Here is a 21,855-nt window from a genome sequence, read left to right on the forward strand (position 1 = left end):
CGCCGATTCGCTCGACGCCATCGAAGCCTTTCGTGTCGGAGGTACCCCGTGGCACGGGAGAACCCCCTAGGAAGGCTCTGGTTAAGAGCAAGCACTCTCGGGTGCCTTCTTTTCGCCACCTGGACTATATTTCGGAGGCGGATGAGGATTCTGATGGCCTGGTTCCTAGTCAGGTTCCAGGTGAAATTGTCTCGGGCCATAGTCAGTTTGACGAATTGAGACAGTCACTGCATGATGCCAGTGGACTGGACACCTCTCCGGAGGTGGAGTTATGTAGGCCTGAGCCTGGCTCTCATGCCGATTCCTCGTACCGGCGCCTTATGGCTAGGGTTTCTGAGTACTTGGGATGGTCTGCTCCCCTAGGGGAGTTTGTGCAGGATGATCTGACAGACATCCTTGATGTTGGTCCCCCAACTGACCCGGTACTGCCGTTCCATATGGCTTTACAGAGAAGGGTGGCGGCGGCTTGGACTGCTCCTGAGAGTCTCCCGGCGGTGGGCAGATCCTTGTCGTGAAAATACCGTCCAGCCAGTAGCAACCCCTGCTACTTGACCAGGCACCCCACTCCGGAGAGTTTGGTGGTGCAGGCGGCCACGGACCCGGCAAAGCAGGCGTCGTACCCTACCATCCCTCCTGATAGGGACAACAAACGTTTTGATGGCTGGGCGAAGAAAGTGTTTTCTTCTGGTGGTATGGCGCTTCAGGCGGCCAACTCCATTTGTGCCTTGTCTCGTTTCACTCACACTCTGTGGAACTGTGTTGCGTTGGCGGCTGAACATATTCCCGAAGGGGACGAACGGGATGGTTTCCTTGCTATGGTCCAGGATGGTAAGGATGCCATGTGTGAATCCGTTCAGTCGGGTTTGGATTTAGCTGAATGCGTCAGTGGGTCCATGGCGGCGAGCACCGTGATACGCAGGTTTGCGTGGTTGCGGAAGTCGGGATTTGCTCCTGATGTGCAGTCCCGGCTCCTCAACATGCCCTTTGACGGTGAACACCTTTTTGGCAGCAAGGCTGACGAGAGCCTTGAGAGGTTGCAGACCTCAAAAGCTGCAGCGAAGTCGTTGGGCGCTGCAGTTCGCCAGCCTCCGCCTTTTCGTCCTAGGGGACAGCAGTGGAGGGGTGGTTCCTTTCGCTATTACTCATCCTTCAGTAAAGCGAGAGGAGCTGGCAGTCAAAGAGGCCACCGCAGGGGTACCAGAGGTGGACGACAGGGTACCCGTGGTGCCAAGGCCGCTCGGGCAGTTGCCTCTTTGCCCTCAGGTAACGCCGCAGCCGCTCCCATTCAGTCATGAGGCCATGCCCCATGGTTCGCCGGTTGGGGGAAGGCTGGCGCAGCATCTTGTAGAGTGGCAAGCCATTACTTCAGATATGTGGGTTCTGGAGATCATAACCCACGGCTACTGTCTTCCCTTTCGGCACAGGCCTCGCGACAATCCACCGGGGAACCTCTCTTTGCAGAGTCCGGATCCGCTCCTTGCGCAGGAAATTCAAGCCCTGCTGGAGAAAGGCGCCATAGAACTGGTGCCTGTAGCGGAGAGGAACAAGGGATGGTATTCCCCTTATTTTTTGATTTCGAAGAAAGACGGGGGATTGAGACCCATTATGGACTTGCGCGGTTTGAACAAACTCCTCAGGAAGGACAAGTTCAAGATGGTTACTCTCCCTCAAGTCCTCCAGGCCCTTCAGCTTCAGGACTGGTTGGTGTCATTCGACCTCAAGGATGCTTACTTCCATGTGCCGATCCATCCCAAGCACAAGAAGTACCTGAGGTTCGCGGTTGGCGACTCGCACTTTCAGTTTCGGGTCCTGCCGTTCGGATTGACCTCCGCCCCGAGGGTTTTCACCAAGCTCATGGTGGTGGTGGCAGCGCATCTCAGGCAAGGGGGGATTCACGTCTACCCCTACCTGGACGATTGGTTGATCAGGGGGAGCTCTCCCGAGCAAGTCCTGGATCTTCTGTCCGTCACCTGCCGCTCCCTTCACAGGCTGGGCTTCTCCCTCAATTTAAAGAAGTCCCATTTGACGCCAACACAGCGGCTCCAGTACATCGGAGCAGTGCTCGACACTTCCCTGGGGCAGTGTTTTCCTCCCCAGGTGAGGGCTCTTCACATTCAGCAGATGGTGCACAAGTTTCAGCATGCCCAGACGCTCCCTGCGTTCCAGTTCTTGAGGTTGCTCGGCCTCATGGCATACTGCATTCTTCTGGTGCCAGAGGCTCGCCTGCGGATGAGATCTTTGCAGTGGGCACTCAAGACGCAATGGTCGCAGTCCTCCGGCAGGATGTCGGACCCGGTTCAGGTGCCACCCTCGGTCGCCCGGGATCTTCTGTGGTGGGCCGTCGAAGGCAACTTGATGAGGGGGGCTCCATTTTGGCTTCCCTGGCCGGAGGTGACGATCGTGACGGATGCATCCCTCACGGGATGGGGAGCTCATGCCAACGGGCTGACAGTCAGCGGTCGTTGGTCTCCGTCGGAGTCCAGACTCCATATCAATCTTTTGGAGCTGAGGGCCATCAGGCTAGCCCTGAAGGCTTTTCTGCCGACTGTGCGAGGAAAGAGTGTCCTGATCCTGACGAACAATACAGTGGCCATGCACTACCTCAACAAAAAAGGGGGGGGCAGGGTCACTTCCTCTGTGCAGGGAGGCGATGCAGCTCGAGTTCTGGGCCATCCAGCAGGAAGTTTCGCTCTCGGCAGTTCATCTGGCCGGAGTCGAGAACGTGACGGCGGACGCTCTGAGCAGGCAGAGCGCAATCTCTCACGAGTGGGAGGTGGTTCAGGAGATTCTCCTGGAGATCTTCGCCCTTTGTGGGACCCCTCAAGTGGATCTCTTCGCCTCCAGTGTCAACCGGAAGTGCGAAAGGTTTTGCTCGCGGGAATTTCCTCCAAAAGGAGCCTTAGGAGACGCGTTCGTGGTGGAGTGGTCATTCCCGCTGCTGTACGCGTTTCCTCCAGTCCCCGTCATCCCGCAAGTGCTGCGGAGGTTACGGAAGTTCGGTTCCCGGATGATCCTCATTGCCCCGGCGTGGGCTCGGAGGACGTGGTACCCGGACCTTCTCGACTTATCCATCTGCCCTCCACGTCGTCTTCCCTACCGAGACGATCTGCTCTCACGGGAGGGGGGTCAGGTTCTCCATCCAGAGGTCAGATCCCTCAACCTTCACGCTTGGCTTCTGAAAGGTTGAGGTATAAGGATTGGGACCTCCCTGAGGACGTGATGAAGGTGTTGCTTTCGGCCCGAAGGCCAGCAACAAAGTCTCTGTACCGTTGCCGTTGGCGTAAGTTCTGCGACTGGTGCAGAGTTCAGAATGTGGATCCTTTTGCATGTGACATCCCCATGGTTCTGTCCTTTTTACTTTCTTTGGCCCACAGGGGCTTGCAAGTGGGTACCGTCAAAGGTTATCTGGCGGCGCTGTCCATCTTTAAGCGCTCGTCTGAAGAGTGTTCTTACTTTAAAATCCCTTTGATTTCGCAGTTTCTGAAAGGGCTCACTAATGTGTTCCCTCCGTCACCTTTCCTGGTGCCCGGTTGGGATTTAAACCTTGTTCTTAAGTTTCTTATGGGTGCTCCGTTTGAGCCTTTACATTCTTGCCCTTTGAGGCTGTTAACTCTGAAAACTGTGTTTTTGGTTGCGGTTACTTCCGCTCGTAGAGTGAGTGAGTTACAGGCACTTTCAGTTAAGCCTCCCTTCACTGTATTTCACAAGGACAGGTTTGTCCTTAGAGTTCGTCCTTCTTTTCTTACGAAGGTAGTGACGGAATTTAATTTGGCCCAGAAGGTTGTTCTTCCGGCATTCTTTCCTCCTCCGCATCCTTGTAAGGAAGAGGGAGAGGCTCCATAGGCTTGATCCTAGGAGAGCTTTAAGCTTTTATGTTTCACGCATGTCCCGGGTCAGAGTGGACGATCAACTCTTTATTGGTTACGCTGGAAAGCGTTTGGGGCAAGCTGTGACGAAACAGACTTTGTCTCGCTGGATTATTTTGGCCATCTCGGAGTGCTACCGCTTGGCGGGTAAGGACCCACCGGCTGGCTTGCGGGCCCATTCTACCAGGGGTATGGCTGCGTCTACTGCCCTGCAGAGGGGTGTTCCTATTCGCAACATCTGTGATGCAGCCACCTGGGCTTCAGTACATACATTTGTACGTGACTATTCCCTCGATTCCATCCGAGCACAGGATCTGGCCTTTGGCAAGGCGGTCCTTTGCTCTGCTCTTTGATTGGCTATTCTAAATCTTGATTCTAAATTCTTTCCCTCCCCCTTGCTCTGGTACTGCTTTGGGAGTCTGTCATAGATATGGAATACGTCGGAGGACCCAATTCCCTCGAAGAACAAGTTACTTTCTTACCTGGTAACGTTCTTTCGATGGGATGGTCCGACGACGTATTCCATATCGCTCCCGCCCTGCCTTCCCCGCTGCAGAATTTCTTTTGCGATTGCAGCTTACGTTCCGCAAGGCTTTGTGTCTGACTGGCAGTTGACTAGTGTCACACGTTCTGGGGGAAAAAACTACAACTGAGGCTACGGGCGTCGTGCGTCCTACTTATCACATCGGATGACGTCGGACGTCGGAGGAGGCCCTCGACGATGGCGCATCAACGTCATCGAGGCAGGACGCAGACGCCGAAAAAAGTTTCCGAAGCAGCACAGCTGTGGTGATTACATGTCATAGATATGGAATACGTCGTCGGACCATCCCATCGAAAGAACTTTACCAGGTAAGAAAGTAACTTGTTCTTCAGCCTTGAGAAGGCGTCTGAAAGGGCAGCAGTGGCTGGTTCTGGATGGCTCGGGGGGGTTGTCGTAGAGTCTTTACTCAGGCGAGCCGGGATACCTCCCCCATCCGAAAGGTGCTTCTTTTTCTGCATTCTTTTTCTTAGTAGGGAGTTCTCTTGCAGTTGCTCCTCTACATTGTCCAGGCGCTGCTGGATAGGCAGGAGCATGTCTGAAATAGCTCTCTTGATGCTAGCCTCCACCGTGGAACCTAGCACCTTTTCTAAGCTGCTTGCCATCGCCACTTCATCAATTTTTTAATTCTTCCTATAAAATATATATACTTCTCAGTATATATAAATATTTATAGAAATATCTTTTTTAATTTTTTTATTTTTTTTATTTTGTGGGCACAGACCTTCTTTCAAGCCCACGCAATATGGGGATTCTCTCTCTATATATAGCCCTGTGAGAAAGGGCTGTGTAGTTTGAACTGTGCCCAATTCTCTTTTTATTTATTTTTATTTTTTTTGACACAAGCAAGCAAGTGAGGAGAAACAGCTTCTGGCGCCCGCGATCGTAAATTTGTTATGAAACGTAATGAAAATACGATCATGAGCGCCAGAAAACTGAAGAAGGCACCTGCAGAAGCAGGCACGCCCTCTGGTGTCCACGGGCGGGACCGTGGTCACACAGAGGTTAGAGCCGCTGCTTCCCCAGCCTGCTTATCACAGTGCGGGTCGGGGAAGCAGGTGGAGAGAGCGGGCGAGGGCTCGCGAATGCGGGTCCTCGCTGTTGTAAAGAACGCGGCTTATTAAAGCCAAAAAGGCAAATATTTCTGCCGCGCCGTGCTGTCCGACGCCAGCAGGAAGTAGCTGGTGTCGGAGGGAACAGATCCTTCAGCTGACGACGCGTAGTGCGTCGATGAGGCAAATTGACTCTTTCGGGGAAAGTTAGAAATGACGCGCAGCGAACTTGGGTATTAATTAAAAACGTAATGTAAATAATCCTGTAACTACATGTAGGAAATACAGATTGACAATCAATAAAACAGATTGAATATGATGTACTTATCTCTTGATGTGAGCAGCAAAGAAAGAGGAAGTGCATCGTATTCAAGACTGTTTATGTGGGGACCAGATGCCTCGTTGGTGGATACTGGTCAGATGTTTGCTGACCCTAAACTGGACTTTTCCTCAGGCCTCTGGGAAATGTACTTTTATGCTGTCTACAGGATTTATACGCCATTTTTTGTCATTTCACTGTTAAAATTATGTTTATATTTTCTGTATATGAGAAAATATGTTGCTGCTGAGCGCTTTCTTTAAATATATAAATAAAGAAAGGGAAGCATAATGGGAGCCTCTGTGTCTTGACTTACAATATGTTTGCGAAGAAAGCATTAAAAAAAAGAAATGGGTGTTGAATGTGAACCCAGGCACCTTGATCCCTGAACAGGTGATTTGGCTAGTTTGATACACGGAAAGACTACCTACCCCAAGCTGCCAAGTTAGTGCCCAGGACCCCTCTGCCTCCAAGCCACGAGGTTAGGCGCTGCTCCAAGCTTAAATAATCAACTCATTAGAATATGAAGAAGTTTAATGTGCTAAGCAAACACAACTCAAATTTCACACATTTCTATAAGGAATCACATTTTCTAAATTGTCCCCTGTAATTAAATAGTGAGCGAGTTTGCGGCGAGAACTAAAAGGTGGCAGTGGACTTTCAGGGATTCTTGACCCTGGCACCTAGATCTGTGGTGGAACTGTCTCAACCACTTCAGCACCAGTACACTGCTGATTTCCTCACCCACCTTTAACCCATCTCCCAGGACTACTACTTTTTGGGCGGTAATCTTCCACAAATGTTGAGTGGTGTACCCTTGAAGCCAATAGAAGCTTATATAAGCATTAACATATACCATTTTATATCACCATGGATTTGGAAAAGGCAGAACAGTTTCCTTTTTAGCCCCATACGTGAGTGAAAACGTGCTGTAAGTTTATCATTAGGCTTGCTTTCAATGGGGTAAAAATAGACCAGATCTCACTTGTTTAGACTTGTTTCAAATTGGGCCAATCAGTGCATTATGTGTTGGCCAATAGTTCAAAATTGGTGACCGGTGCTGAAAGTTAGAACATCAACATTTAAGAGAATCGATTGGCTCGCTGCATTCTTGGACCACTCTTTTGCAAGATTATTTTGAAGCCCCCTTAAAGGAGCAGCTGTTTAACAGTTTACAATGGGTAAAAAATGACCGGGTTCTGCCCTTTTGCTCCCAGTGGTTTTCACAGCATCTGAATCTCGCCGGTATACCCATGCTGGAGAACTATTATTACAGGGAAGTAACTTTTTTGACTGAACAAAATAACACAATATAAAGGACTTTGTTAATTCAAAGAGCTGTAATGTAATTCCTTATGTTTTAGGGAAGACATTTTTGGCTTCTGCCAGCCGTGACCGGCTTATTCACATCTTCAGCGTGGAAAAGGGCTATAACCTGGAGCAAACGCTGGACGATCATTCATCTTCCATAACCTCTGTAAAGTTTGCATGTAAGTGAATCGGTTTTCCTTTGTATTGCTATGACTTTGATTTGTGTTGGATTAATTTTCAGTATTTGTTAGTCATATAGACTGTCATGCTCTTCAATATGTACTGAAGCCGAAAGGCTTCAATGAAAAAGTGTTTGGCCTTGTCCAAGAGATACTGTTGCCAAATCTGCTGAATGCTGAACAGACACACATACAACAATCCATTTGTCTAATGTAGGTCCTGACCCTGATGGGATTGCCTGCAAATGTTGCACTCTGGAGCTGCAGCTGAAAAATTAAATGCAGCAGTGGCCAGTGCTCCTGATAAGATTTTGAGGTGGGAGTATTTTACTCCCCATTCTTAAACGTTGAGCGTAAATGTGATTTCAAAGGAGTACAAATGAGTGTTGTACTCCAAGTGAAAGTATGTGAGATTCCAGCCGCCTCATCCAAAGAGTTGAAACGGGATGGAAATCCTTATGCGGCAGCAGTCCACATCATGACAGCAAAGCAAGTTTCTTTCACAATTAACAGATAACAGTGTGCAGTAGAACAAACACCCTTTCACAAATGGCACAGATGAGCACCAACACTCTAAGTTTCGTCAGCATGCAAAGAATAGGTACAAGAGCAGCATAAACCGTTTAAACATTTCGCTCACACAGAACAGGTCATCTTGAGTAGGCGCCAATCGGGCTTTGCTCACACGAACGGTAAAGGCAAATCAGGGCAACAGCAATGCAAGCTCCCATCATGTAGAACAGATAGTGGATCAGTACAAGTTAAGCATGGGTATCAGATAGCCACACAGAGAGCAGATAAGAATGGGTATATAGAACAGGTGAAACAGGATTCAGGAGTGTACACCCCCTCCTATTATAGCATTCTTTCCTCACCTTTAACAGGAATGTCCTGTGTCTCAACGGTACAAGGTTATCACAGAGAAGTTGGTCACAGCAGTTGAGGTTCCACTCACAAATAAATAAATGCATGGAACATAGCAGTGCAAGCACCCCCATGCTGAACTGGTAAATGAAAAGGGCATCAGAAATGCAAGCTATACTTGCAAACACCTGAAGATGCATATTCTTTGTCCATATTCCCCTCACAAAGAACTTGCCAAGCACGTCCAGTCTCTCCTCCCAAAGAATAGGAATGATATATGGCATTTATAACGCACCTGTACACAAGTGTTTCTAGGCGCCACAAAACAAGGGAAGGAAGACATAGGGAGGACAAGACAAACCATCCTACTAGGCCTTGTGCCAGTCTGATCGTGAATCCCATAACTGCTGTGGGAGCACCACCCACATGTTAATTGCTTCTGCTGTACAAGATCCTCACAGATGGAACTAATATAGCATTGATAGCGACTAGTTAATATGCAAATGCTAACTAGAACAACAAACTATTTGTGTACCATTTCCGGCCATTCTAGAGCTGGTTCTCTTCCTAAAGCATGTTGTAGAAGGGTATGTTAATAATACAGGAGGCTTAGTCACTCAATATGCCCTTCATTTTCCCCCTGCAAAGTTCTGCACATTTGAGCTCTTCCTTATGTATTTTAATCGTTAAGTTGCAGACCACCTTCACCAGTTACACAGTGATGTAAACATTACTTTTATAATGTGTTTTGTGGTTTGATAGCAGACTTGTCTGTCGATGAATAGTTTCTCTGTGGTTAATTAAAGTCTCCATCTACTGGACCTAGTAGTGCTTAATGGTATGCCAATGTTGTGATACAAGAGCACAGAGTCACATGCTCAATGCTAAAATCTACATTGAATCTCATGGTCAAATGTTGGCTGGCCCAAGGTAGCCTCACATCCTTCAGAAGTCTATTCTTTCAGAAGTCTGTAAACTATCGACTGAGCTAATAACCACAGTGCTTAAAAGTTGGAGGAATACTGCATGAAGCGCTACATACAAATTCAAATACCCATCTGTATTACCACTACAGGGACATGTTTTGCTGATTTTTCTGTTTGATTTGCGAATGCAAACATTTCAGTTTTGTAACAATGCTTGCACTCGCTGGAGAACCAGGTTTTGAATGTTTTAAGTGTAGTCTTGAAGATTTGAAAGAGGCTCTGGCATGGCCCCTGTGGTGGTCAGAAGGACGCAGACTCTTGTTAGACATATCTTAGTGAGTATTCATTCAAGAAAAAGATTAACACCTCTCTGCCTACTTCTATGGGGTGTTTCCTACCTAACAAACTAAGGTGCTTATCAGTAGTCAGTGAATGTCTTAAAATAATCTTCCCTATGTCCCAAAATAACCCTAACTTTACCCTACCCCTATCTTAACAACTAAAGACAGGAGAATGGCGCCCTTCTGCTGGGTGTTTGCGCTTTGCAAAGGTATATTCGGTAACTGATTTTCAAATAGTTCATAATTCTTGATTAATTCACACATTTCTTTTAGCACTTCATTACTCTTTTCATTCCTTTCAACAAGTGGTTTCCTTGGCTCTCTACTAATAACTCTTCCCTTGTCTATTATTTCTTGGTTAATTTCTTCCTTCTATTTCCAAAAGTTATTCTTCACTTTTCCCAAGCTTTCTTAGTTTCTTTGTGGAGGTTTCTTTCTCTTTTATATGATTCACAGTTTATAAACTCTATAGGATAAATGTCTGTTAGGATATAACTTTGTTTATTTTTACAGTCAAGATTTTCTCACAAGTTCTGTCCCTTGCATAGTGATGCTTTCCTTGCTTTGACGGTGACGAGTATGATTACTCTTGTAATGATTATCCTCTTTCTCATTTTGTGTTGCATACTCAGTCTTTACTGAGAGGAGTAAGTATGGTTCCATAACTATTCCCCTTTTCTTCTTATTCTCAGTACTGTACTTTCGTTATCTTGACTGTGACTAGTAGGAGTACTCTGATGACAATCTTTTCACTACTCTGATTCTCGAGGCTAGGACGATTATGACAGTTCATATGATTTTCATTAATTTCTCTTCACTGGTACATTCTCATTATATTGACTGGGACAAGTATGAAGGTTCATATGAATTTCCTTAACTTCTCCTTCTCACTTGTTCTCATTATGTTTACTGGGATCCTCCCCTGGTCTCCTGCTTGCCCTGTTACTTAATTCTCTCTGGGATGATGTCACCGGCTTTGTTTTTTTCGGGCGTGCTTTTCTCTTTCGCTCGTCTGCGACCTTTTTCTCTTCCAACCTCTCATTTTCTGTATCTTCCTTCTTTACGGCTTTTCGGTATCCCAGGTACTGGTTTGTTATGCGGTCTCGAATGCGTAGCAGTATCAGCGTGATTACTAGGACCTCCAGTCCACCACTGGCCTTAGCCCTCTCTGTGACCATGCCACCACTTTCTGCTCTCTCCAGTCGATAGGATCCCGCATGTCGTCCGGCTCGACAGCCTGTTTGCAACTCACAGGCTCTCCAGAGTTTCTAGTCTCCTCCCCTTACAGAGGTGACTTAACCATGGACCTTCCCCGCTTACCTTTGCCTCTCTTGCTCTCTCTTGTGACATCTTGAAGTCATTAGTCTTCGTTATTCATCATCTTCGTCTCAGTAAAATAAATAAAATTCTTCCTTTTAAAGGGATAGTTTTCTGTTTCACTGTAACTTCCCTCTTCGGCTAAGTCCTTGTGGGGCAGGGTTGAAGAGGTACATTTAGGAGACCCCTTAGGGAGTTCCTCATGGGGAATGGAAGTCCTTGTCCCCACACGGGGAGTCTCTCATGGTGAAGTACTGCTTGCCTCTACCCCTATGATGGAGGGTATTGCCGGGAACGAGCTCACCTTCCTAGCCTCAAGGGGGGGGGGGGGGCTTTGGTGGGAGGGCTCCCCTTTGGGGAGAACGGACAAATTCCTGCAATTCGTCACATCACTGTTACTGGTGTAATGACAATCACTCGCCATTGAGCAAGGGCTCTGCTGTATAGTGCAATTTACCACATTGACTCCAAGTTAAGGTTTAATGAATGTTTTAAACTAGGCATTGAATATTAATCCATGCCCAAGATAAGGATTTAAGTTGGGGAGTATTTTATACACTGTTTTAACTAAATAAATTTGTGAGAATAAAAATAATTTGCCTCAGCAAGAGTGTAAATAGTGTGTGACAAGAACACTGAACATTACTTTACTTAAAAATGAATAGAACACATTACCAAAACAGTTGTGTAGCAAAGATGTCTGGCTTCAAACAGATTATTCAATTTGTGGGAAACGTTTTCCAATAAATTGTTTATACCAAACAAATGCAACTGTACGATAAATGCATACAACACAGGAACTGTGAAAAATACTTTTGTGCAGTGTAAGTAAGCATTCACTGTAAAAGCATCACTTGTTTATTAACGGGGTGCTTTACATTTGCACACCTTACTACTGTTACTATTCTAAAATGCTACGGAAATAAATATGCATGCATAATGCACCTCCAGACACAAAACACATAGCAGTTGAACAGAAATAAACCATTTCTCATCTCACGAGTGCGCTTTCTGACAGTCTCTGAGAACACAGTTTAGAGAAAAATGTCTGTGCCACTCCTTTACGGTCTGCATGTTCATGTGGAGATAAGAATCAAAACATGTGTTATGGTTTCTGTCAAAGCACTTGCCCTTTTCAGTAACATCTGCTCTCAACTGGTTACGTGAATGTACGCATAGAAAGATAAAAGGTGTAGTATTTGAAAGATTTTAATGTGTAAAAAGCCCTGGTCCAAAAATTATCTGAAGGCCTAATGGTGGCAGTTTACTCACTTCATTGAAGATGGCATATCGTGGATGGAACCTGGGTTCTTGTCTTTTCCAGTTATGATGCTTACACGGCAGTGCTTTTAGAATCAGAAAATTACTTGCCAACAGTCAGTAAAGCCTCAACGATGGAACAATATCAATGATTAGTACCCGGCGAGAGTCAAGCAGAATGCAACACGCATTCTGATTGGCTCTCAACGGGTCCTTACCCAGCCGAGAATCCTTCGATTCTCGGCCGGGACTCCGGCTGCCTTGTCCTCGGCGGTGGGGCGTGGCAGCCCCTCAGCCAATGAAGAGGCTCGAAGCGGGGCCATCCCCGCCCCGAGCCTCCCCACGGCTGAGAGGCTGCCTCCGCCCCACCGTTGGGGACTCGGGTAAGCTTTTTTTTTTTCCCCTTCTCTCCCTCCTCCCTACCCCCACCCCACTTACCTTTTTGCTCCTGCGTCCCTGCCAGGGGACGATGGCAGCCTCCAGCACTGTGGAGACTCTGCGCCTCCACACAGCTGGAGGCTTCCATTGTCCCCTGGCAGGGACGAAGGTACGTTATTTTTTAGTTTTTTATTTTTTTTTTTCTCCCCCTCTCCATCCCGCCCTCCCAACCCCACTTACCTTCTGCTTCTTTTTTTTTGGGAGCGGGCGCGCTGGGAACACTTGTGTAAGTGTTCCCAGCGCGTCTGCTCCCAAAGGCTGCCATGGAAAGAGAAAACAGACGCCCGTTTTCCCTTTCCCGGCGGCTATTTTCTTGGTGTTTGCTGCGGCTTTTCGGGACAGAAAAAAATGATTTTAGTGCCCCCGTCACACATATAATGCGTACTAATAGCAATATGACCCTTGCGGCGGGGGCATTACCGACTCAGGTAATGCCCCGGGGCCTTTGTTAATAACTAGGGGCCCCGGGGCATTCATTACCTGAGTCGGAAATGCGCCTGCTGCTCGGGTCATATTGCTTGAATAGATGCCCATGATAATCATATTGCCCCTCTTCACCATGCCACTTTCTGTATCTCTCCTCCACACTTTCTGTAGCAATTTCCTGATGTTTGTTTTAATGATCTTTTGCATGCTTATTGACAGGACAAGCCACATTTTTATCTATTGATCAATTATTGTTCCCTGCATTGACAATGGAGCCTGTTATTTTAGTTAATCATACAATTAACATAGGTTCAAAGATCAGCATGGCACATGTGCATTTTCATTGAAATTAATCTTCATATTTTATTTAACTTCATTAAATGATGTTTATTAATGGGTTTCTCTTCAAATCTACCATTATGTGCATCAACTGGTATCTGAAATCAAGTAAATCTGCATGTCTGAATACTTAGCCACAGATTATTTGGGGCTGTGAGAATTCCTGAGAACTGCATATTTTATTCGACCATCATTTCTACTAGCAAACATACTATTTGCATGTCCATGCCCCCCTTCCATTGCACAAATACAGAATTGATGGATATTGTAGTAACTTTTGCAAAGGTCTCCCTCTTGGTTACATTAACCTGCTCAGAGTACCTCCACTTATGTTTTGCACCAAATCTGTATCACTGCTTACTAAATGGTGAGAATGACTAGACTGTGACCGGACAAATCTGAATAATATTATGAAGAGTACTCTAAGACATAAAGGAGAAGTTCTCTCATGAATGTTATTGGCCCAATGGATGGTGCATGTATTTTTGAGCATATAGATCGATAATTTCTTTTTCAATGTATCTTGGCTTCGTTTAGCTGCCATTTTGACATGTGAATTGCAGGGGTTGTGATAATCTTATCAATGATCAATTGCCCTAGGTTCAAGTGCCCTGGCGGCAGTAAATCGGAACACCCGCCCCTCAAGCTGACCTCATCAGACGCTAACTTTAAGCTTACGACCTTTGTCACCACGCCAGTGCACGTCTCATTCGTGCCTCTATGTTCAACCTATTGACGCGTCTCCATGGAAATTCCAAGACACCTCTTTGCTCTATAAATATCAACAAACCCTTTCTTATCAGACAACATTGGAGGTTTTGCTGCCTTCATGTCTGTCTATTTCATCCTGAACCTCCACGACTCTTTTTTGCTCTGTTCAGCAACCTAACAACTATGACGAATAGAAGCGGAAAAGGTACTTGCACTGGCTTTAATGACTTTTTTTCTACAAGCGCTTTCACTTTCAATAATTACATAATTGACAAATGTCTTTGCTGAACCAAATTTAAATTGTATGTTTACACCAGTTGGTTTTTTCATGTGCCAATGAGAACTTTCAATCTTTGGGCCTATTCCTGTTTGCAATATGGGTTTTTATAACTGTTTCTTCTCCTCATAATAATGTTTATATTGTTATACATGCGATTTCATTGCATTATTTTATCAAAATTAATACAAATACGGGGGGCGCTGCTGAGCAGCCAAGGAAGATGGCTGCCTAGTCTGGAAGCTCCGTTCTCGCCCACCAGCTTGCCCGCTGTATCGGGGCTCATCCGTAACATTTCTCCAAGTTACTGCCATGATTTTGTTGCTGGGACTTTTCCCCTGCTGTGGCTGAAAGCTGGGGAGAAAACGCTGCCTCCACCCTGGAGATTGAGCGACTGGGCCTGCTGCGACCGCTTGACCTGCGGGCCCGCTCGGGGCGCGGGCATTCCCCCGCCCGCGGGCTCGGCGGTGCCTGGGGCCCTGGCGCTGCTGCCTGCCCACGGCTTGCGACGCTCCGCTTTCCACGGGAGCCCTCCTCGATGCTGGGGCTGGGATCTGGTGCCACGGTCGCTCTGGCCGCGGGCGGCGGCGGCCGCGCTTCGCGGAGTTCGTGATCGTGGGCCGGCTGGCCGCGTGCGCTGCGGCCTGGCCCGAGGAGCGGAAGCCGGGCTCTGGGCCTGCGCTCGGGTACGCGAGCGCGCTTGCCTCCCCGCCTGTGGGCCCTGGAATTGCCGCGGTGGACCACCGGGGCCGCGACTGCCATCCTCGTCGGCCCTCGGGCCGTTGGTCAGACGGGCCTTTCCCGGCTCGCCTCACGGACTCGCCACAAGACCTGCCGCGGTCGCCTGGGGGGAGAGGCCTGATCTTCCTGGCCGGACGCAACTACCAACTAACTCCTGCATTCGGCTTGTGAACATTGCGATGGAGTGGAGCCTCCTGGAGACACGCGGATTAGCCACCCTACGAAGCGGGAGAGGTGGGTGCTCTTGGTTGTGATTTCTCGCCCTGCCTTGCCCCGGGAGATCTCCTCACTCCTCTCTGCCTGCCTTTGCCCAATATCACTGCCTGCATGCAGGCCTGCTCTACCTCCCCCTGATATCCCTGGACAGTGAGATTTGTTTGGCCGACTTCTTTTGTGAGGGATCGGGACGCGTTGTCACCTCTTTGACATCTTGCTGGCTGCTTGCTATCACTTGCTGGAACGCCCGCACCACGTACATGTTTCGCTTGATGGCCTAAAGAAAAGGAGAGGCTGCCTTTTTCCTAATACTTGCAGAGGGGGAACGGTGTCGCCTGAATACACCAAGTTGGGATTTCACCACCGCTGTCCACCTACCTTCTCTGGTGGTGCGATCCCAGCCTCCTCCTCCACCACCTATATCTTTGTGTTGGCCCTGACTCTTCCCCAGAATAATGGCTAACAGATCGCTTGCCACTAGCAAAGCCGGGGCTATGGACAAGTTCGCCAGGGCGGACCAGGCATCGTCCGCTACAACCCAGGAGGAGGGCAACCTTCTGCCGGACCCCCCGCAGCCGGACTTGGCCACTATGATGGAATCCATGGCTAAAAACTTTGCAGCATTTCATGAAAAGCTAGATGACATTAATGCGAATGTGGCGTCATTAAGGGCTAAACTTGTCCAGCACGGGCTAGGATTACCGAAGTGGAGCAGAGGACTGGCACCGCTGAAGACAATGTGCATGTTCTGCAAAACACAGTGTCAGAGCTTGTCCGTGACATGAAACAGGTCAAATCTAAATGCGATGACCTCGAATCGAGGTCGCAGAGGAATAACATTCGCATAATTGGGGTCCCCGAAGCTGCTCTCAAAGGGCGCATTGAACCAGCGGTGGAAAAACTCATCAGAGATCTCCTGGATGACCCCTATCTCTCACCATTCTTCACGGTCGAAAGAGCTCACCGCTCCTTGGCATCTCGGCCGCGGCCGCGGCCCGGGGACTTCCCCAGACCTATCATGGCAAAACTGCTCAGCTATAAGGACAGGGATCATATACTCCGCCTGGCCAGGGAGAAGGGGGAATTAAGGATGGATTCACAAGTAATCAGGATCTTCCACAATTTTTCAGTAGGTGTGCAAATGGAGAGATGCAGATTCGCTGGGGTGAAGAAAATGCTACGAGATAGGAAGATTGAATATGCTATGCTTTTCCCCACACGCCTTAAATTCACCCATCGTAACAAGCTCTATTTCTTCACGGTCCCGGACGAGGCTGTAAAGTTCGAGGCGCAGATTCTACTGGCAGAGCCGCCTGAGGTACCGATGGACAACGACTAGAAATGGCCGCTGTTCTCCCCTTATGAGTTTGTCTTGATGCCCGTTAATACATGCATCCTTGCTCTGTAACCTCATTTCTGTTAGCCGAGCCTCTGAATATATTGTTTATTCAAGATTTGTATCAATACTGGTGGGCGGAACGGCAGCGGTGGCCCCAACTGCAGCTGCAATTCCTGTAGTATCTAAATGTTTGTGTCTTCGCCCCGGTTGGGCTTTTTTTCAAGCATTGCCAAGTTGGGGATGGCATCCAATAGTTCACTCTAGGGGTGGGTATCCACACACTGCTAATTGGGACAGGGCGGTGAGGGCGGGGGGTTGGAAAGTTGTGGTAGGTTATATTCAAAATGGCGCAGGGGTTGAGACGGGTTACACACGATGGCAACTGTGCAGTATGGCAGAACTCATGGCGTTTATCAAGGGCAGTGCCTTTGCTTGGGATGTCCCGTAGGCTGCCTACATGGCGATTAAAATGATGTCATGGAATGTACGTGGCCTGACAAATTTCACGAAATCTCGTAAGATTGCGGCCTACGCACAACAGCACGGGGTCAAGTTTTTCCTACTACAAGAGACACATGCCCTTAAACCCCTATCGTCGAACATTGCACAAACTTGGGGTCTTAACAGATATTTCACCCAATACTCCACCCAAGCTAGAGGGGTCCTGACTCTCATTCACAAATCAATCCATTTTACTCTCCGCTCATCGCACATTGACGCAGAAGGCAGATATGTGACCCTACATTGCACCTTGGCTCACGAAGAATGCTTACTGGTCAACGTATACTCGCCCAACATTGACTCCCCCCGAGTTCTTCGACGGAGTGACGGCCATACTCATGAGATACATAGACGTCCCCATAATATGGGGGGGGGACATGAACCTAACACTGGACAGTTTACTAGATAGGACGACGACCAGTCACAGACCCACACCACGAGCGACCAAACGTCTCCTCTTACATACAGATTCTCTCAATTTGCATGACGTATGGAGAATGCTCCACCCCCATGACAGAGACTATACTTTCTATTCCACTGTGCATGACAGTTCCTCGAGAATAGATCTGTTTCTACTCTGGCAGACTGGTGGGGAAGGTCTCCGGTGTCACGATCCTTGCACGCACGCTAGCTGATCATTCCCCTGTACTCCTACAGATTCAACTTGGAGACGCAGTGCCGCTAAGACCCCACTGGTGCTTCAAGTCCACCGCCCTATCAGACATTGTCTTTAAAGCCGAGATCCCAGCCGATATAACTACATTCTTCGAAAAGAACAATACAACCGACACACCCGAAGGGATTCGGTGAGAGGCGTTCAAGGTTTATATCAGGGGGATGTGCATCTCTAGGGAAGCTGGGGTCCTGAAAGCTATAAGGCAGGCCTTAACCAACTCGAAAACCAAACTTAAAGCACTTGAACAGGACTACCTGACCACTCAGTCCCCAATGACCCTAGCTGCGATCAGATCAGAGCTGGAACAGTTTGAGTCACACACTATGAGGGAGCTACAATACTATACACGCCCTGTTGTGGCCCGTAGATATGGGGAGGGGGACAGACCGGGTAGAACCCTGGCCAGGCTAGTGCGTGCTGAGACTGGTGGGACCCGCATTGACAACATCATAGATGGCAGTGGAGTGAGGCACTGGTCAGACCAGTCCATACTAGACACTTTCAGTAGCTTCTACGCCAATCTGTATGGTCCCCAACCAGAACACTCTGCCCCAGACCTAGACGACCTCCTAGAGAGCATCCCTATGACCCTTATCTCCCAAGACACCCGGGAAATATTAGACGCCCCATTTACCCTGGAGGAGATAGTTCAGGTGATATAGGACCTTCCCAAAAACAAGGCGCCTGGCCCGGATGGGCTCACTTCCGAGTTCTACCAGGAGCATGTGGCTATACTAGCGCCTGTGCTACACGGGGTCTGGGCCGAATCACTGCGTTTGAATTGCCCCCCCCCCCGCCTCCCTTAGAGAAGCTTTAATAACTGTCCTCCCCAAACTTGGAAAACCCCCGGATGAGTGTGGGTCTTACAGGCCCCTATCCCTTATTAATACCGACACAAAAATCTTTGCTAAGATAATTGCTAACAGGTTTCTCCCTTTCATGTCCCACATGATCCATGAGGATCAGTGCGGTTTCATCCTGGTTCGATCCACAGCGCTGAACATCTGCCGCCTGTTTAATGTGATGTCCAGAATTGACCCAGGCGCGGACGCGGTGGCGGTAACACTAGATGCCCAAAAGGCTTTTGATATGGTCTCATGGCAATATTTGTGGGCCGCGCTGGAGAAAATGGGTGTGGGTCCAAAAATGACCTCTTACATAAAACTGTTATACACGGACCCACGAGCTAGAGTTCTTGTGAACTCTGTTCCCTCCTCTCCCTTTACGCTACACTGGGGCACTCGTCAGGGATGCCCATTCTCGCCCCTCCTTTTTGCGTTCGCTATCGAACCCATGGCTGACCATGTAAGGGGATGGCACGGCAATAAAGGCATATGATTAATGGATGCACCAGAGATCATCTCTCTATATGCAGATGACGTGCTCCTGTATGTCAGAAATCCTTCCGCATATTTGGACCCGATCATCCGTGATATCACCAAGATAGGTACGTTCTCAGGTTTCACAATCAACTACTCTAAGTCCGAAATTTTCCCTCTTACTGTGGCAACCCAACGACCGTCCTGTGAGTACCCTCTACGCTGGTCCCCGGGTGGGGTTGGGTATCTCGGGGTACAAATATCACTAGCCAAGGCCTCTCTATTGACAGACAACTACGAGGCAGCAGCCCACCTAGTCTTCTTCAAGTTCTCCAAATGGCGCAATCTACCTCTATCACTAGCGGGCAGACTCTCTCTAATAAAGATGGTGGTGGTCCCCAAACTCCTATGTCTTTGCTAACGTGCCGATCTGGCCTGGGACTCAATACTTCAAGAAGCTCCACTCAGAGTGCGCACAATTTCTCTGGCATCCGGGCTCAGTCCGCAAGAAGTGGCAACACATGACGCTGCCCTATGGCAAAGGAGGTTTCACGGCCCCAGACCTTCGCCTGTACTGGAATGCTGCACAGGCCCAGCATGCCTCCCATTGGTACACGTTCCAGAATCCGCCCATACACGTAAAACTTGAGAAACTGGCGGGAGGTGGAACTAATATCATGTCCCTGCTACTGCACTGCGCATTCCAAACAGATGCTCATGCGGACCCAGTGGCCGCTACGCTTAGGGCCTGGAGGAGCATCCTAGGCTCTGACCAGAAACAGCGCCCATACTACAAGTGGTTTCCCCTGTGGCAGTTCCCCGGACTCCCCCCCCACACACAAGACCAAATTCTCATACGCTACTGGGAAAACCTGGGGTACCGTGCCCTTGCTGACCTCTTCCCTGATGGTGTTTTTATCACCCCCCCAAACATGGCGCCCTGATCACTCTAGTCCTCCACTCGAAATGCTGCAGTATTATAGGCTTAGAGCTGCAGTACGGACTATGTGGCCCTCATGCCCTATTGAACCCCCAGACTCTCCTGAAATACAATATATAGCAAATTCCGGAGGTTCCAAAAGCATAATTTCTAATCTGTACAAAATGCAACTGAATAACACTGCGGACAACTCTCTTAAACCACGCGAGGCTTGGGCTAGGGAACTTGGAGTGGAAATCACAGACGATCTCTGGGGCATAATGTGTACACACACACATGAAGGGTCTCCCTAAGAGCCAGATTCCGCTGCATACAATTTAAGCTCCTTAATAGGCTCTATTACACACCGTATAGAGTTGCGTCATTCACAGGCACCCCGACCCCTGTGTGCCCCAAATGCAAATCCTGTGAGGCAGACCACGTACACATGTTCTGGGCTTGCCCCGCCCTCAACACGTTCTGGACAGCCGTGACGGAGGCACTCTCCGAAATAGTTGGTTCTCCTGTGACTATGGAGCCACTTGCCATACTATTTGGTGCTTGGGAAGGTGAGAATGTAAAGAAAATGTCCAAATTTGTGAATGTAAGTGTTATGGTGGCCAAAAGATGTATATTGCAATGCTGGAAGCGCCGCAATCCTCCCACTTTTACGATGTGGCTGAAGGCCCTTACCTGGACACAAATGTGCGAAGAGGAATACATTGGATCCCTGCCTCCGACATCTCGCCCCAAAAATGTCTGGTCGGAATTTTGTAGCTATTTAAATGGCAGAGATGACGTGGAACTGACCTCATCTCCCCTACCAGGACAATCCGACATGCCACGGGTGATCTGACTTCTTCTATTGGTTTTTGCTTTTTCTTTGTGCTTCTTGATGCCTCTCCGCGATGTCAGTTATCAGTTCGTGATGTATAACTTAACCATGGTGTGGTGCCGATTGTACGGTTATGTCGTCAGCTCATTGCTATGTAATTTGAACTGTGCCTGTCTTAACCTTTATGCCAATAAATAAAAGTTTTTTTAAAAAAAAATTGATACAAATACATTCTCCCACAGTTTATTTTCTACTTCTTCAATCCACAATAATTATGGCATCAATTCAACTATACCTTTACAAGCCTGAATTTAACAGAGTGGAAATGCATGAGAGAGTGTCGCTGAAAGGATGGTAAATCGAATGAAATTCATTACGATCGCTCGCAGTATCCTGATCATGCTTGCATGAAAGTAGTTTCCTCTTGGTGTACACGCCATCGATATGATGTAATGCCATGTTTGGTGGAGAACAGTTGTTGCAGAGAAAACCTTGGCTGCTTGCTTGACCCAGCTGCAAGACTTCACAGCAGTCTGCCTTACAAGATCTGTGTTGAGAATGCTGATGTTGCAAATGCACACATTTATACCAACTGTTCACCCTCATGCTCCTAGTAATGAGTAAGCATTGTGTCTATTTCTTCTGTTTCAACCTTAGACTATAGCCTTTTATGTTGTTCTCCTCGCCCACTGTGATAACATGGCTTGTTACCGATATACATTTTGACATATTGAAAAAAATCTATTGTTCTTGGTTCATGCTAAACGATTCCGTCTTTTATTTTGAGTCAACAGTATAATTTTTGTTAATTACAAGGTATGACCAAATGTTCTTGCCATCTTATTTTCCAAAACGCGTATACATTATTATAATACCCTTATTTAAAAAATATTGGACTGTTACTACTTTACTCACAATGTATGTTATTGAATTCTCAACCAATCATGTTTTGTCTAAGATGCATTCAACAAAAATGTTTTCTGTTAAAGAGATGGTACAGGCTTGTGGTCTATCGAGCGTTTACTTGGTTGATTCATGGCAGACTGTGATTGCACGTTTGTGTCCTACCTACCTGTGCCATTTGAGCCATCTGTCAACAATTTCCCAGTGCCTCTGGACAATACACAGACTTTATACAGACA

The 21,855-nt window shown here is 47.9% G+C and overlaps 1 protein-coding gene across 1 annotated transcript in view; it reads left to right on the forward strand.

Moving 5' to 3' along the window:
• The window catches only part of WDR62 (WD repeat domain 62), a 2,486,568-nt gene that overhangs the window by 912,941 nt on the left and 1,551,772 nt on the right, over window positions 1-21,855 (forward strand). The window contains exon 13 of the mRNA XM_069644563.1: window positions 7,143-7,268. Within this exon, the coding sequence (XP_069500664.1) occupies window positions 7,143-7,268 (126 nt within the window). The remainder of the gene's footprint in view (window positions 1-7,142; window positions 7,269-21,855) is intronic.

Source organism: Ambystoma mexicanum, chromosome 2p (genome assembly GCF_040938575.1).
Source record: "Ambystoma mexicanum isolate Mex_15411 chromosome 2p, UKY_AmexF1_1, whole genome shotgun sequence".
In the NCBI taxonomy this organism is placed as follows: domain Eukaryota; kingdom Metazoa; phylum Chordata; class Amphibia; order Caudata; family Ambystomatidae; genus Ambystoma; species Ambystoma mexicanum.